Source organism: Panthera pardus, unplaced genomic scaffold (genome assembly GCF_024362965.1).
Source record: "Panthera pardus isolate Hobbes unplaced genomic scaffold, ASM2436296v1 HiC_scaffold_23, whole genome shotgun sequence".
Classification (NCBI taxonomy): domain Eukaryota; kingdom Metazoa; phylum Chordata; class Mammalia; order Carnivora; family Felidae; genus Panthera; species Panthera pardus.
The window spans coordinates 95,107-112,841 of record NW_026526799.1 but is presented as its reverse complement, the minus strand read 5'-3'; the positions used below and the strand labels follow the sequence as shown (position 1 = coordinate 112,841).

The 17,735-nt window shown below is 57.6% G+C and overlaps 1 protein-coding gene across 1 annotated transcript; it reads right to left on the bottom strand.

Moving 5' to 3' along the window:
- Positions 1-673: 673 nt before the first annotated feature.
- Positions 674-16,920, bottom strand: CHRNB4 (cholinergic receptor nicotinic beta 4 subunit). Its single transcript, XM_019460523.2, is given in 9 exon segments — positions 674-1,038; positions 3,938-4,886; positions 6,167-6,204; positions 6,206-6,229; positions 6,232-6,279; positions 6,382-6,396; positions 6,398-6,427; positions 12,712-12,860; positions 16,761-16,920. Coding segments are annotated over 9 exon segments (1,449 nt in total). The 5' UTR covers positions 16,816-16,920; the 3' UTR covers positions 674-897.
- Positions 16,921-17,735: the final 815 nt, after the last annotated feature.

Below are 17,735 nucleotides of genomic sequence, written 5' to 3'. Positions count from 1 at the left end.
AATCTACACACGTGTTAACATTCAGAGGACGACACATAGAAAGTCACTTTTATTATGTAATTTAAGAAATGGAATCTTTAAAAGCCCTCCTCTATTCCACGGATACTTTAAGAGCCTGTCACGTGCCAGGCACTGGGCAAAAGCAGTAGGTGGAAGGACCAGTCAGAGCATCTGGGAGCGAGACCCCTGAACCTGGCCTTGATAGAAAGCGGAACGTGACCAGAGCTGTGGGGAGGGCCATTGTTCCAGGAGGGGAGCCAGGGGTGGCTGCTCAGGGGAGGGGCATCGGAGCTTGAAGGAGGAATAGGAGTCATCCATTCACTCAACAGACATTTATTAAGCACCTGCTGCGTGCGGAGCCGCGTCCGAGGCCCTGGGGACGGTGCACGCGAACGAAGGTCCAGGTTCCTGCTCTGACAGAGCTCATGCTCTAGTGGGTGACGTGTGGACAATGAGCTGAGGAGGGCTCGAGGCAGCTGGGGTGACTGGGGCACAAAGCGTGGATCGGAGCAGGGCCCTGGACGGGGCAGCCACCGCCGGAGCTTGGGAGGCACCGGGGGAAGAAGGTCTGGGTAGAAGGTCCAGCAGATGCAAGGGCTTTGAGCTGGGAGGGTCTGAGAGAAGACCAGCGAGCCTCGCGGGCTGGGGGAGTGGAGGGTGATGGGGTGAGAGGTGGGCGGGATGTGGCAAGAGCTCCTCCAAGGCCTTCGGAGAGGACAGTCCAGGGCTCCCATCTGTCCTCCCCCGGCCGTGGCTGTTTGAAGGGGCTGATGGCTGATGGACTCAGGTACTTGGGGCCTCCTCAGCCGTCACTCAGGAGGAAGCGGGAAACTGCCCACGTGGCCGCTCATGTCATCTCACCCCACGACCCCGGGGCCCTGGGGCGCGCAGGGCAGCTTAGGGCCCCTCAGAAGGTGTGTGGGTCTGGAAGAGGGGCGGTAGGAAGAGCCCCACTGTGCCGAGCACACACACAACCACAAAGACCCACAGGAACAGCCGGTCCACCACCATGGCCACGTACTTCCAGTCCTCAACGACCTGTGGGCGGACAGAGGGGCTGGTTACAGGTGCCCAGACCTCCCTGCTTCCACTCCTTCGTTCAAGTTGGGCCCTCACTATTGGGCAAGGCCCCGCCCCCCCCTCCCCCACAGCCGGAGTCACCTCTGTGCCTCTCAGGTCCTCAATGCCCTCCCCCCAGCATGGCAGGGCCCCCGACCGTCCAGGAAGCCTGGGCTAGAAAGGTTATTAATACCACACGTTGTGACTCGAGAGCCCAAATCTGTTGTAAATAAGAGGGACGCGGCCCGGGAACGCAAGGCCCCCTCTCTTACGTTCACCCTGAGCCGTGTGGGGGGCAGGCAGTGGGGCCTGCAGGACCCCTGGATGCCCTGCTGCTCAATCTGCTCACTAGTTCCTGTGACTGGGGCCCAGCCTCTGCCTCCACGGAATCTTCTCAGGCCGCCGTGGGGTGTGGGGCCTGCTGTGAACCCTGCTGGCCTCCAGAGGCACCGCCACCTTTGCCTGGGGGACCCGGGGCCTGCTCTGTCCCCCCGGAACGCCCTCCCCCCCCAGGCCCCAGGCTCACAGCCTTGCCCGTGTGGCCACTCTGCCTGTCTTCCCCGCTGGAAAGCGGCCTGATCAGAACCCAGCAGAGGCTCTGGGATTGGAGATGTGGGCAGCAGCGGACAAGCTGACGTCAGTGACCCAGTTTGTCCAGGTGCCTCAGGGGTGTGCGTCTGCCCTGCAGAATAGTCCTGTGTCAGGCAGCCCCCACACCCCAGCCACGCTCACGCCGCCTGTCCCCAACAGCAGCGGCTCTCCAGGCGGGCTCTCTCCGGCTTTCTTGGGTTTCGTTTTGACAGCCCCAATTTCGGATGACTTCCTTTTCAGTGTGTGCGTGTTTTCCCCTCTTTTTATATTTGTGTGCTATTTATAGTGACCAGTTGGTTACCAGGCGGGTAGAAGTGCTGAGCACGAGCTGTGCAGCCTGGGCCGGCTTTGGGGTGGCCGTGCTCGGCGGGGGGGGGGGCGGAAGAAAGCCCAGCATGAGAATGTGGACCACCCAGTAAGTGCACGTGTGCTCAGTGCAGGGGAGGGAAGTTGAAGGACATCAGAAAGATCTGCATGTGGAGCCTGGCTCCGCCCTGTGCCGGCTGTGTGACCCTGGGCAAGTCAGTGAGCCTCTCTGAACCCGGCTTTCCCCCTTGTGAAATGAGGTCGGAGTACGTGCCACTTCCAAGGGATCCTGTCAGGTCCTGGCAGGGCCCCTCGTGTGTGCTTGCAGCTCAGTGACCCGCGATGATGATGGGGGGGGGGGGGTCCTGCCTGGCTGCTCCCCACAAGAGGCTTTTAATTAATTGAATTAGAAATGGCCAGAGGGCCCTGAGTGTCACAGGTGGCGAGAGCTTCAGAAGAGAGCACTCAGGGCGGGGTGCACGGGAGACCAGTGCTGCTTGACCTGCACATACACCGGGACCCCTGGGGGTCTGCTTTAAAATGCCGGCTCTGGGTGCCTCCTGCACAGGCCCTGGCTCACTCAGAGCGTGGCTCCGGGTGGGGGGTGGCCCCGAATTGTGAAAAGTCACCCAGAGGTTCTCACTTAGCCAGCAGGGCCCCATGCTGTGTATTAACATCTGGGACCCAATAAATCAGGTGATGCTGAGCCACCCAGTGGTCTTAAAGGGAGCACAATCAAATTAATTTTTGAGAAGGTGAAATCTGATGCTCCTCTGGGGCTTTAGGCACCGGGCTGTGCGCCTCGTGGCCTCGTGGCCTCGTGGGATCCGGTGAACACGCAGCTCCGTGTCAGCGGGGCCGGGGTTGCGTTTCTCACGCCCAGGACCCCAGGCCGAGCCGCTCACGCTCACGTCCCGCTTTCTGTTGCTTACGATTCTCTCCTTTCTGTTTCACGGTGTGATTTTGGAGTTTTCCGGGCCCGCTCCTGTCTCCTCGTGCTACTGGAGACCAGCGTGTCCCTCGAGCGTGCGGCCAGTGGGAGGTGAGACTAGGATGTGCCCTCTGTGTTTGTGCAGCCGTGTGCCTGTTGTACAGACCTGTTCAGAGCCTGGTCTGAGGAGGTGTTGAAGTGAGAATGTTCCCAGCACCGTGGGATGTGTGGGGATGTGTGACAGCCTCCAGCCGTCGCCATCGCGTTCTGCGTTCTGCGTTTGGTGATCACAGGGTCATCCTGTGAAGTGTCGTTGGTTCAGAGCAAAATCGCTTGAGACGCCTACGCGTTAGCGCCTGTTGCTTCGCCCTGGGAAAGCCAACTTCACCTCCTTTTAAAGTCTGTAATTGTCATCGCCCTACCTGACACCGTTACGTTATTAACGTAGCGATGATAACGTTCTAATCGATGTTTCTGTACTCCTGAAAGCCCTCGTGTTTGCAGGGGTTCTGGGCAAGCCAGACGAGGATGGGAGCCGGTGCCCTTGGTGTCCGTCCCGCCCTCGTCCCTAAGGGGCTGACTTGGGGCTCCTGCCTCTCCTCCGTCCCGGGGCTTTCTCCAGCGCGGGGCTGCTGGCTGCACAGCCTGGAAGCGATGGGGAGTTGATGCCCTGGGGCCACCCTCAGCCCTAGGGGTGGGTGCTGATGCCCCCCTCAGAGGGCCTCCCGTGGACTGAGCCCCCGGAGCCCGGGGCAGTAACCAGCGACCGGCCCGCCCTCCGCAGTCTCTCTCCTCCTCACTGTGCTTCCTGAGCTCGCTTCTCAGGTAACGTGTGTCCAGGCCCTCACCTCAGTGTCTGCTTTTGGGGACCCGAAACAAAAAGGGAGCCCTGGTACTTCCTTCCTCTTTCCCAATGCACGGAGCTGCGATAAAACTCAGGCCAGTTTGGGACTCCGTACTCCAGCCCAGAGATGGGGCTCTCTCGTCCCCTGTGACTGCGCCGCGGGGAGTGGGGGACGGGCGGGGACAGGGACCGGGCTAGGGACTTACACTCTGGTCTCGGTCATCACTCTTCATATGCTGGGCAATAAAGCTGACGCCCTCCAAGGCCTCCTGCACATCCTGCTGGAACCTCCCGGAAGACCTTGGCCGGAAATCCTGGAGGCCTGCGGTGCGGGAGCCCGAGCCGCCCGGGGACTGGGGGGCCGCAGAGCACATGGAGCTCCCGCAGAGGCTGGAGGTGCTGGCGGCCTCGAGCCTGGCCGGGCGAAGCTGGCCGGGCCGGGGGGCCCTCGCAGGGCTGCTGTCCGGGCGCTTCATGAACAGGAAGGTGGGCAGCTGGCGTAGGAAGCAGCGGCGGACCCAGGGCGCCATGGTGTGGGTGCCGGGCGAGCGGTGGTGCACGTTGAGCACGCACACGCTGGTGACGATGGAGAAGGTGACCAGCACCATGGTGAACATGAGGTACTTGCCGATGAGCGGCACGTCCAGCGAGGTGGGCGGCACGATCTTGGAGATGAGCAGCAGGAAGACGGTGAGCGCCAGCAGCACGGAGATGCACAGCGTCATCTTCTCGCCGCAGTCGGACGGCAGGTAGAAGACGAGGATGGCCAGCGAGGTGATGAGCACGCAGGGGACGATGAGGTTGATGGTGTAGAAGAGGGGCTTGCGCTTGATGATGAAGTCGTAGGTGACGTCCACGTAGCTGGGGTCCCGCGGGTTCACCGTCCTTCGCCCCGGCAGCGCCACGATGTCCCACTCGCCGCTGGGGGTGAAGTCGTCCATGCTGGCCGTGGGCGACTTGAGAACCATGTCGATCTCCGTGTGGTCGTAGGTCCAGGAACGGAACTTGAGGGTGCAGTTCTGCTGGTCGAAGGGGAAGTGCTTCACCTCGATCTTGCAGGCGCTCTTGTAGATGGCGGGCGGCAGCCAGAAGATGCTGCCGTTGGAGCGGACCACCACGTTGGTGTACAGGGACACCTCGTAGGTCCCGTCGGCGCTAGAGGCGTGGACAGGAGAACGGCGTGAAGTCCGCAGGCCTGGCCTTCTCTCAGAACTCGCCCACTGGCCCTGAGGATCGTTTCTCACGGGTCATCCTTCCTTCCAGCCTCTGGTGCCCTCACCGAAAAGGCCGCCTTCCAGAAGGCCCTCCCCACCCCACCCCCAACCCCGTCACTCCCCACCCCCCCCACCCCCACCCCCGTCACTCCCCACCCCCCCCACCCCCCCACCCCCGTCACTCCCCCCCCATCACTCCCCACCCCCCCCACCCCCGTCACTCCCCACCCCCGTCACTCCCCTCCCCCGTCACTCCCCACCCCCCCCACCCCCGTCACTCCCCACCCCCGACACTCCCCACCCCCCCACCCCCGACACTCCCCACCCCTGTCACTCCCCCCCCCCGTCACTCCCCAACCCCCCCACCCCTGTCACTCCCCACCCCCCCACCCCCGTCACTCCCCACCCCCGTCACTCCCCACCCCCCCACCCCCGTCACTCCCCACCCCCCGTCACTCCCCACCCCCGTCACTCCCCAACCCCCCCCCCGTCACTCCCCACCCCTGTCACTCCCCCCCCCCGTCACTCCCCAACCCCCCCACCCCTGTCACTCCCCCCCCCCCGTCACTCCCCACCCCCCCACCCCCGTCACTCCCCACCCCCGACACTCCCCACCCCCCCCCACCCCCCTCACTCCCCACCCCCGGCTGGGGTCTTCACCTGCATGAGCTTATTGAGCCTCACAGCAAGGAGCTGGGTTTTGTGGTTACCCCATTTTACAGATGGGAAAACCGAGGCTCGGGGAAGTGAAGTGAGACTACCAGCTAGGATCCCAACTCAGGTCTGTCTCCCCAGACCACAAACGTGTTTCGTGCGTCCACTGGTAACGCTGACCTCACAAGAGTCTCTTGCTCCCTGTAGTATGCTATTTACGCATCGTCAGCCAACGCTCCCAACGCCCAACGTTGACAAAGCAACTGAGGGTCAACGAGACAGTATGGAGGGCAGGGAGAGCCCTGCGGTGGGGTGCAGATGCCAGCCCTGGCCCCCCAGCTGTGCTGGATGAGCGAGCGAGGCCCTCCGCTTCTCGGGGCCTCCAATTCCCCGCTGGCGACAGAGGGTGCCGGCTCTGCTCGTTCAGATTCCTCTTCCAGCCTCACAGCCTAGAGGAGCGAGGGGAGCACAGCAGAGGCCGGGGCTGACTCACGACCTGCCGACCCCCAGGGGCTGGGGCTGCTGCCCCCGCCTGGCCCTCGCCGCCTCGGCAACCCTGCCACTCACTTGTTGTAAAGCACAATGTCAGGCAGCCAGATGCGCTTTTGCAGGGATCCTCAGGATGTTCACCAGCCTTCGTAGCGGGAGCTGTTCCAGGCCAGGCGATAGTCGGTCCACTCCTGGGCAGACAGGCAAGGCCCTGTCACTTGGAGGTCCGGAGCCACCGAGCGGCGGCCCTGGAGGAAACGTCCCCCGCGCTGCGGGGCCCGGAGGACACTTACCTGTTTCAGCCAGACTGTTGGTGGTCATGATCTGTTCCCGCTCGTTCTGGGGAGGGAAATGGGGGCTATGAGTTCGCAGGTAGGGGCCTCACGCTCGCTCCAGGGCTGTGTGAGCACCACCCCCCCCCCCCCCCCCCCGAGCGACACCACCTCCCGGGTGGCTCAGAAGGGTTTCACACCCAGCGCGTCTGAGACAAAGCTTGTGACGGTCACCCAGATCCGGTCGTCCACTGGCATTGCCTTCCCCGTGAACGGCACCCCCAGCCATGACCCCCACAAGCCAGACTGGTCTGCTTCTTCCTGTCTTGGCTGCCACCACCATCTGTCACCTGGACTACTCTAGTGGCCTCCCTCTGGTCCTCCTGCTCTGCCCCAGCCTGCCTTTAGCCTCTACTCAGCAGCAGGGGCGATCCTTTTTTTTCTTATTTTTATTCTTATTTTTATTCTTCTTTAAGTAGGCTTCACGCCCAGCATGGAGCCCAACGCGGGGCTTGAACTCATGGCCCCGAGACTACAACCTGAGCAGAGATCAAGAGTCGGACACTTAACTGAGTGAGCCACCCAGGTGCCCCCAGGGTGATGCTTTTAAAAGGTTCTTCTCGACGTCTCAGACTATGTTGCTCCACTGAAACCCTGCACTCCCTCCCATCCCACCCAAAGTAAAAGCCAACGTCCTGCTCAGGGCCCCATGGCCCTTCTCCGTCTGCCTCCCCGCCCTCCTCCCTCAGCTCTAGAACCTCATGCCCTCCCATCTGCTCATCCTGCTTCAGCTTCTTTCTTTGCTCCTGCCGTTCCCTCTTTCTGGAAACCCAGGCAGCTAATGTCTTCACTTTCTTCAGGTCCTCCCTGACCTTCCTGCACAACACAGAACCTTGTCTCTCTCCCCCTTACTCTGCTTTATTTTTCTTCATGGCTCTGGACACCATGGCTGCTGGATGCCATCTATGTGTGTGCTCTCTGCCATAGAATTTAAGTTCCTTGAGGACAGAGGGCACCTGGAGGGCTACCTGGGATGTGTCAGATACTTGATGAATATTTTCTGAAGGGCATAAGAGTCCTACCACAGTCATTCAGACCACCATAATCCATCTCTCACCTAGACCACCGTAAGACCCCTCCCAAGTGGTCTGTGTCTGTTCTGCACCCCGCACTCCCAACATCCGTCCTCCCTGTGTAGCCAGGTAAACTTTCCCTCTCATCCTGTCCCTGCTCGAGTCACTTCTGTGGCTTCCTTCACATACATAATAAGAATCTAACTCCCTCAGAGGGTCTGCAAGGCCTTGCCAACTGTCTCGGCCCCATTTCGCCTCCCCATGCCCCTTTATTCTGTGCTCTGCCCACCCCCTGGCCTTCCTTCTCCCTGTGAATGTGTTTACAGTCTATACCATTTTCCCTGCCTTCTCTTCACCAAGATAACTTCTAGCACCTTGATCTCAGCTTGGGAGTCACTTCCACAAAGAGCCTTTCCTGAACCCCCACCTGGGTAAAGATATCAGTAGGATGAGTTTCAACTGTGACTAACAGAGACCCAGGGTAACACCGGCTTAGAGAAAGTTTACAGTTTGGACATATATAGTGGTTTTGCTCTACAGAACCCTTAGATACCCATGTTCCTTCCAACTCTCTTCTCTACCACACCTAGAGTGCATGGTTCAGGATGGCTGCTAGAGCTCCAACCATGTGTGTCCACATTCCAGGGGTAGGTGGGAAGAAGCAAGAGAAGGATGCGTGCCAGTTGTCTTGTTTTAGTTAGAGTATTTAGACCATTTACGTTTAATGTAGTGCTGATTATATTTGGGTTTAAACCTACCATCTATTTCCTGTACATTCCCCTTTTCTTTTTCTTGCTGTATTTTAATTATTTTATGCCATTTTCTCTGTATATTTTTTTAAAAATTTTTTTAACGTTTATTTATTTTTGAGACAGAGAGAGACACAGGCATGGACGGGGGAGGGGCAGAGAGAGAGGGAGACACAGAATTGGAAGCAGGCTTCAGGCTCTGAGCATCAGCCCAGAGCCCGACGCGGGGCTCGAACCCGTGGACCGCGAGATGGTGACCTGAGCCGAAGTCGGACGCTCAACCGACTGAGCCACCCAGGCGCCCCATTTTCTCTGTATATTAACATGACTCTTATTTTTTTTTTAATTTTGTATATGTTTTTATTTATTTTTGAGAGAGAGGACAGAGTGCGAGCAGGGGAGGGGCAGAGAGAGAGGGAGACACAGAATCCTAGGCAGGCTCCAGGCTCTGAGCTGTTGGCACACAGCCTGACGTGGGGCTCGAACTCATGAACCACAAGATCCTGACCTGAGCCGAAGTCGGATGCTCAAACCGACTGAGCCACCCAGGCACTCCATGACTCTTAGTAGTTACCCTGGTGACTACAATACACATATACCTGATGGTGTTAGAATCTAATGTAGATTAGTGATTACCACTTCCAGAACAGGGGCAAGAACTTTAGAACATTTCAGCTCCATCTGTCCCCTCCTGACTTGTGGGTTAATGTTGTCATTATTTAATTTCTGTATTTAATTACAACCTTGTGAGTTATTGTTTTATACTGTCAATATTAATTTAAATTCACCCATACATTTACACTTTCTGTTGTGCTCATCCTTTCCTACATTTCTGTGTTTCCTTCTGGGGTCATTTTCCTTTATGGTTAATGCCTCCTTTATACTGGGTCTTCTTATGTTAAATTCTCTATTTTTTGCTCAGAAAACATCTTTACTTAACCCTCATTTTTGAAGTTCTTACTGGGTATCCACTTCTAGGCATGCAGTTTTTTTTCTTGCAACACTTTTAAGATGTCATTCAGTTTCCTGGCTTCCGTTTTTATCTGTTGGTGTTATTATTGCCCCCACCCTGCCCCCATCCTCCCTGCGGGGACCACTTTTATGTTTTTCTCTTTGTCTTTGGTTGTTGGGAGTTGGAGTAAGATGAACCTGGGCATGGTTTTCTTTACATTTATCCCCCATGGGGTTCACAGAGACTCTTGAATCTGTAGCCTCATGTCCTTGGCCAGTTTTGGAAAATTCTGCCAGCGTCACTCACACACTGTTTCTGTCTTATTCTTTATTTTCACTTCTCCTGTAACTCCAAATACATGTGACAGAACTGACCCTTTTGTCGTGTACTACATTATATTCTTTTCTGTGTTTGCCATCCTTTTTTTCTGTCACTTGTTGATTTATTTGCTATTTGCCTCTCCTCCAGTTCATTAACCTTCTCCTGTGCTACATTACCAATCTGCTATTAAACTCATCCAATGGGGGTGCCTGGCTCTCAGTCGGTGGAGTGTGCGACTCCTGATCTTGGAGTTGTAAGTTTCAGATTAAGTAATTCTACACGTTGGGTGTAGAGATTACTTAAAGATAACAAAATCTTTAAGAAAAAAAACCACGTAATGAATTTTAAATTCTCCATATTATAATTTTCTTGAAGGTATAAGTATTATTTTCCTTTTAAGAATATTTATTTACTTAGAAAAATTAACCTATTATTAAATTTCTTTACTATTTATTTATTTTTAATAGTGGTAAAATACACATAACATAAAATTTGCCGTGCTAATGGGAGTTGTTTCAAAGTGTGTGCCTGATCAGCCCAATATCTGAATCGTCTGTGGGTCTGTTTCCATTATCTTCCTTTTTCTGTCTTTTCTTATTTCATCTTGTCTTTTTGTGTACCTGGTCCATTTTTATCTGACTTTATATGCCTCCAGGGAGTGCTGACTTTGGCTTATTGGCAGGCAGTTACAGGAGGAGTAGATCATCTTAATCTAGTTTGTGACTGAGCTGGTTCAAAGCAGGGTTAGTTTTTGCGAGGTCTGGTCTATTTTTGATTCATTTGTACTCTTATGGGTGGTCTTTGCAGGGTCTCCACCAAGGCCCCATCTCCCCATCTCATGGGGCTCAAACTCTGGCATGTGTCCCCCAGCCCTGTGAGAGCACCAGACATTCAACTTGGCTTCCAACCTCTTAGCCCCTCAGCCCTGGGCTGTTTACCGCTCTTCGTATGTGGGGAAAAGTACCAGAGACCGAAGGATCCCCTCCCAGAACCTGGTTCCTCAAGTCCTGGCTGAGCTCTCAAGAACTTCAGACGGTTTTTTGCAGGGGGAGGCATTTTTGCACAGCTTTTCTAGTTGTTCTCATGGACAAGGTGTCTTTTAAAACATTTTTGTTTGAAGTTGAGGCATAATTTACACACCGTGAAACGCACAGGTCTTAACTGTACAGTTTGATGACTTTTAACAAACATATTACCCACACAGCCCGTCTCCTTTCAAGACGTATCACTCAGAAAGTTGTCGTGGACCTCTTCCTGTCCCTCACTCCCGTTCACTCCCCAGTGGCTGCTGAACACACCTGAGGATACCAGCTCAAGACCCCAGCCACCCCAGGGAGCTGCTTCTGAGGACCTGCCCGCCTCACCCAACACATACTCCTTGCTTTCCCTCTAGAAACTGCCATCTTTAAACTGGTCATGCCCATAATCCTCCCTCCTCGAAAGCCAGACCCTGGAATACAGAAGGTAAAACCCCTAGAACTGAATATTCGTTCTGTGCACAGCTTTCAGGGTGATAACAGCACACAGGGGGACACTCCCAGGCGTAGGGCTGGAGGCTATGTCCCCTCCTTCTGGTAACTTCTGTTATGTCACGGGGCCCACAGAGTAGATCTGGCAGGGGGCAGCCTTAGCCTGAAAGCATGACCAGAGCCACCTGCCTGCTTCCCCTAACCAGGGCAACAGCTGCATGGTGGCAGCTGGGCTCACCCCATTAAGCAAAAAGCCCTTGGCTGGACAGTAACAGACACGAGCCTGGGCCTGGCCTGAAGCCCTTATTCTTTTCAGTCGGCCTGCAGAGGGAAGAAGGACAGAGAGGCTTTCTGTCCTTCCCCCATTCTCGGGCTCTGCTTCCTCCCAGGGCTCTGCTTGGAGGGGCCGGGTTTGTGGGGGCCGGTTATGCTTGGGAGAGAGAAGGCAGCCACCTGTCCCCAGGAGGTTCAGCCCCTCGATTATCTCCTTCCCATGAGACACAGCGCCTTACAATGCTCCCCTCAGAGCTACTGCTCGGGACAGGGTCCAAGCCCGTGGGTGGGGACGCACCCACACAGGGAAGGTTAACTGTGGACCATGGTTCCTTTGGACACCCCCAGCTCAGAGGCCAGGGGGGGAAGGGGAGCTCCCTGATATCTCAGCCTCCTCAGCACCCCTACACCTGCCCCACACCCACACATCAAGAGCTGACAACCTACGTGTGAACTCTGCAACCCGTTCCTCCTTTCCAGGGCTGCACAGCTGCCCTCCTCTGTCCGGACTCTCACCCACTTGGCTGGGCCCATACAGCAGCTGGTCCTGTCCCACCTGGGCCTCTGCAGGCAGTTCCCACAGCCCAGCACCCACCTCCCCCAACAAGTGGGGGAATGTGAGGTCATCTATTGAACAGGCCAGGGGAGGCGATAATAGGGTAGAGCTTCGAGGACGAGGAGGAGTTTCTGGCCATGCTGGAGGCCCATCTGCTAATGGCAAGCCCGTTGGCTGTCTACCCAACGGTCGTTCCCCCTCCACATCTCCTTTGTTAACAAAACCATGACTTTGTTAGATGTCGGACACTCATGAGCTTCACGGACCCTTCTCCAGCCTCCTTGCCATGTATCCACAAGTCTCAGCCAACTCCGGGTAAGGCCCAGGCATGAGCTGTAGCCCCGGGTGCCTACAGGGCAGGTCTCTGGGACTGTTTTCCTCAGACTGAAAGCGACACCCAAGAAAGGATCCGCCACAGATGTTATCATGTGAGGATCTTCTGTTTGGAGCGGTGGCCACAGTCTTACGATCATGGGGGAGAAACAGAATCACAGAATCCTGCCATCACGGACAGCAGCCTCGGGTTCTGACACTGACATTGACACCATTGGCCTGCTCTTTTCTTGGGTTGTCCTTACTGTTTTAGCCACTTGTACTCGGATGTCCTGTGACTGGGGAGTTAAGGCACTGTCATCAATATAGAGATCATGGGCTAGCAGGTGGCTCCAAGCTGTGGACTAGTGTGCACAGACGGGCAGGGCACGCCCAGCAGAAAGAACACACACAAAGGCACAGACTGGAAGAAAAAAGTCATGACTTAGAGGCAGTCGGGACCTTCTGAGTTTAGGCAGATTCCTTAATTTATGCATGTGGAATAGGAGCGGATGAATAATCTGAGCTTGTGTACGAGTCTGGGAAAGCTGGAGGTGAAACCCTGCACCCTCTGGCTCGGCTCTGCCCCCCACCCCCCTCCTGTGCCTGGAGCCGGGGCTGCGGAGCCATCGCTGCGGGCACCTACCACGCTGATGAGCTGGGCCAGGGAGAGCTGGAGCTGGATGGAGATGAGCTGGGCAGAGCTGGTGGCCGGGCGGATCAGGTTATTGTAGCGGGTCTTGTTCAGAAGGTCGTCCACGAGCTTCTCCTCTGCATTGGCCACGCGGCAGTCCCCTGGGAAGACACACAGTCAGCCCTGCTGGGCCCTGAGCTGTTGATGCCTGTCCTGGCGGTGAAGGGGCCAGCTCTTGGCCAGGGCGTGCAGGCGCCCTCCGGGCTGGCCAAAGCAGCAAGGTGCTGGCAGGCCCGCCCCTCCACGGGACCCCGTGCATCCAAGGTGGAGCTCAGCTCTGTCCCCCGTGAGCTGCCTCTTCCTCTCCCACCTCCCTCTGGGATGAATGGCAGCCCGCACGCAGATGGTTAGTCCAGAAACTGGGTGCCTCCAAGCGTCCATCCTCCCCGTCCGCCCCTCCTGTCTTGTGCCAGGTACCGTGTTACGTGCCTCGGTAACACCAAGCAGAAAGCCAGAAATGACTCCCGCCTCAGCTTCCAGCACAGTGGTGGGGAGATGTTACTATGGGCTCTATGTGCAGAGTGTGGTGGATGGTGGTGCCTTCGCAAGGAGAGAGCAGGGCTGACTACGGGATATTTCCTGGGTTCAGACCTTCAGGGTGCAAAGTGCCTTTAAAACAGCGAATGTCGGGGTCCCTTTGGCTCCTGGTCTGGAGCTTAAAGGAGAGGCCTGGGTTCAGAGCTGTAATTAAGACGCGGGGAATACAGCCTCCTGCAGGAAGCCTGGCCTATCCACGGGCCCCCCTGAGCCCCCGCGGCCCTAGATCTCTTGCCAAGCGGTATGTGGGTCTTTGTCCCAACTCCTTCACACGTCTGGGGGTGAAGGTGAGGTTCCAGGACTTGGTCTTGTTTACTGTGGCATCTGGGAGAATGTGTCAGCAATGGGCCGAGGTGGGGGTGGTGCCCTGGAAAGAGACTCTGAGGAAGGTCGAGGACACTGGAGCAGGAGAGCAGCAGGGAAAGAGGAGGAGTTGTGCAGAGGAAGCAGAGTGGGGGCTGGAGGGCAGGTGGGAGGAGGACCGGGGAATAGGGAGGCTGAGGAGGTGGGCGTGAGGCTGCCCGGAGGGGCTGGGTCTCCTCAGGGTGGGATTCAGATGACATCCTTCTCTGCAGGGCCTGCTCGCTTTTTGCCAAATCTCTCCCTCTGGGTGGGGCCGGTGGGCCCGTGGTGTGAATTGCCCGCTAAGCAAGTCTGAGGTGGGCTCCTGGGTGGGGGCTGGGCTGGACACGTGGCCTGGGGAGCAGCGGCCTCTCCGGTCTGCTCTGTGCACTTTCCAAGTCGCTGCCTATCTGGAACACATGCAATATTTAGTGCCTCGTGAAAGATGCTCCCGGGTGCACCTGCTACCCGCCATCCCTCCCCCCGACTGCCTGGGGCTGTCCAGAGGGGGTCCTCTGGATGCTCGGCCTAGATTCTGAGCTCTGCCTCTCAAACCCTTGACCCCTCCCAGAGGCCAGCTGTTTGAATACCCTGGAAGCCAGTCTGTAGCCCCAGGCTAAAGCTCGGTCCTTCCCAGAGCCCCTCTTTAGTCTGTATCTTTGGGCTGACCTGTCATTTCAGACAGTGGGGGAGTATCACTTGCTTAAGCCCATCTGGCATTTCTGAGGCAGTTCTGGGGTCAGAATCTGCAGCTCCGGGTCCTACAGGAGGGGGACGCTGGAACCCACATCTCTGCAGCCCCAGGAGGCTGGTCCACCGGGTTCCTGACAGGCCAGCGCTGCTCTGTGGGCTGTGGGGGCTTGTGTTCCAGCTCTGAGACCAGTTGGGACGTTCCGGCTGCTCCCCTTTGGGGCTGTGTTGCCTCCTGGGCATTCAGCTGGCCTGAAAGACCCTCCCCAGTCTTGAGGATGGGCTAAAGGTTTTGAAAACCTTAGACCGTTTAGTCCAATTCCCTGGTTCTCAGCTGGGGAAACTAAGACCACGGAGGGGAAGCCCCAGCAAGTTAGAGGCAGAGCCAGGTCTCAGAGCCTCTTTCAGAGAAGGGGGCCTCCCTGCCCCCAGTGCCTTCTTTCCTGCCCTCGCTAGTTCCCCCCAAAGGAGACTGCCCCTGCAGAGGCCCTATTGGTAACCAAAGCCGAGTGTGTGTTCATGCCCATGCCTGTGTTTGCGCTTGTATGTGTGAGTGTGTAGGAGGGGGTGGGAATGACCAGCAGGGCTGCTGTGGGCTGGACTGTACTCCCCAAAAGTCTGTGGGAGCCCAGAACAACACATATTTAGGTTTTCCACTCTGTTCTTTTCTGCCTCTGAGTTCAAAGGACAAGGGACTGACCTCTCATCCCTACATGACAATGGTGGTCCAGAATGAGTGGAAGCCTCCAGGGCACCAGTGGGGGTCACCTCCCAGCCCTGGGGCATACCCTGTTAACCAGAGAAGCCACCACTAGGGGTCGGTCATGACCCAGTGATTCTGATGAGTCCAGGCCTGACCTGTCTCTGTCCAGGGCCTGGCCTTCCGAGGCCTTTCCTGGAAACACTGCTCCAGAGCAGAAAGGGACTTAAAGTCTGAGAGGAAGCCATAGCTAGAATTCCAGACTGTGTTGAATGCGTATACAGGTCGAAAAAGCATGATTTAAAAATCTAATATAGGAAAACTGAAAAGATAACACCTACCGTTTGGATACAAACTAGGGAAGGAAGAAAAGACCAACAGCATACCCTTGGCATGTTGGCATCCAAAAGGCAGAGTGATTTTCAGTTTGGGGCGTGTGGTCTTAAGTGACGAAAGGAACGAGAGATTTGTATTTTTAAAACGTGGCTATAGATTTTTAAAAAAAGATCGAAGTTTTTACCTTTTACAAAAAGCTCACCATATATTATCAGTAGCTTCTCCAGTCATGTGTATGAATCACCTGGATGCTTGTATAAAGGCAGGTTCCCTGCCTCCATTTCCAGAGACTCTGATGCTGTGAGGCTAGGGTGGGGCCCAAGAATCTGCACGGGGTAATTCTGATGCAGGTGGCCCCAGGACCATGCTTAAGAAGCAGCTGACACACCCGAGTCCTCAAGTATGTAGGCAAGGTGTATTATCCCTATAGAACAGATGGGGAAACTGAGGCCCAGAGAAGGGAATGGCATGGGATCACCCAGCAAGTGGTGACGGAGCCCAGACAGACACATTGAGCGGCGACACCACCTTTGGCGAGAACTTCGTTTCCTTATAGGAGCTTATGTGTCCTCTCCTACCTCCACCCAGTGGGGTGTCTCTGTCCGAGGAAGGTGTAGTCCTGGTTTTCTAGGCTAACTAGGGCTCAGAGGACAAGCTTGGGTGGGGCGATAGGAGCTGGAAGAGTCGTTGGAACTCAGGTGGGGAAACTGAGGCCCAGAGAAGGCAGTCCAAATCACATCTGGACTCTGCCTGGGAAGGGCTGTTTGGGTCTCCCCTTCAGCCCTCAGAGACTGGAGAGGGTCCACTTTGCCAGCCTGACCCAGTCTGACCCTGTGCAATCCAAGCCAGCCCAGCCCCAAGGGTCAGTGACCAGGAACAGTGGTGTCTTAAAAGTGTGTTTCTTGGGAGACCCTCCCCGCAACTGCAAAACTGGAGATTTTGGGCAAGTCCCTTCCCGCCTGGGCTGAGTTTCCCTGGTCTCTACCCTAACGGCAGGGAGCCCCTCTCAAGGCCGAGCAGTGGGGTGTGCTCCCTGGCGTCTACACCTGGCAGGCGACAAGCCTGCTGGGACCTGAAATCGGTGGCCCGCAGCCTCCCCTCGCGCTGGTGCGGGGCCCGTGCCACTCGGTCCCGGCTCAGCCCAAAGGTACTCGCCGCGGAGGCTGCCCGGGCAGGTGCACACCACCCCCCCCCCCCGCCCCGCCCCAAACCTCACAGACCCACCGCCCTGGCCCGCCCCCGAGGCCTCGGCCAGTGGGCTCACCCCGCCCAGGCTCCCGTCCGGCCGGGACGACCTCCGGCCGGCCGCTCCCCCGGGCGCCGGCACCCTCCCCTTCCTCCCACCTGTGGCCATCGGACCCGGGCGCCCCTCCCTCCTTTCCCGAAAAAGACTCACCGCGCCGGCAAAGGGCAACCAGGGAGAAAAGGACCAGGGGCTGCGCACTCCTCATGGCGGGCGGGGGCCGGAGAGGCAGCCTCGGCGAGCCCAGCTGTCGGACCACCCGGGCGCGGGAGAGCCGCGAGCAGCGAGGGAGCGCGGGTGCCGGCCTCGGAGTCTGACGGCGCCGCCGGCGGGCACTAGGACCCAGCGGAGAGCCCGGCCGAGCCCCGCCCACCCGGGAGGGGCGGGGCCGGCTCGCGCTCCGGGACCTGCGGCCGCGGGTGGTCGCCCCCACCCGGCTCCCCGCAGCGCCGGCGGCGTAGCCTTCCCCGCGCGAGGCGGGTCGGACTCCGCCCGCGCCGCTCGTGCGGTGGGGAGACCAGGGGACGTTTGCGCGGGGCCCCTGCGTTGTTGGGGAATGTGGTTGTGGTCCAGGAGGGTCCTACCCCTGGGGTTTGCCGGAAGGAAGGAGCGTTGCAGGGAGTAGAGATGAGCTGGCTGGAGTGGGGCTCAGCTCTCTGCAGACGCGGGCGAGGGGGCGGGGGCGAAGGGGCGCTCAGGAAAAGTGTGTGCCATTGGGGAGGGTGAAATAGCTCAGGGCCCCCTGACCTAGCTTGGGGAGCTGGGAAAGCCCGGGGTGGGCTGCCTGTGTCCCCTCCCCTTCCCGCCTCGGCCTTGCAACCTGACCTGACCTGAGGCAGCTCAGGTGACTCAAGGGGGCAAACACTCTCTCCTCCAGCCTGGTGGTCCTCATCAGGTGTTGGGATCCTTCCTGGGGGTTCGGGACTTCACGGGACAGGCATGACCACCAGGGCAGCCAACCCTACCAGTGGACTTGGCCAGAATTGGTGCCTGAGTCCGGGATCTAAAAGGGCCTCGGGTGATTCCTGTAGCCCGTGGCCCACCCTGGCACCCAGCCCTCCACTGTCTCACGACCCCACCTTCTTGTGTGTCCACCTGGATCACTTTCTACAGAAAATCCTTGCAGCC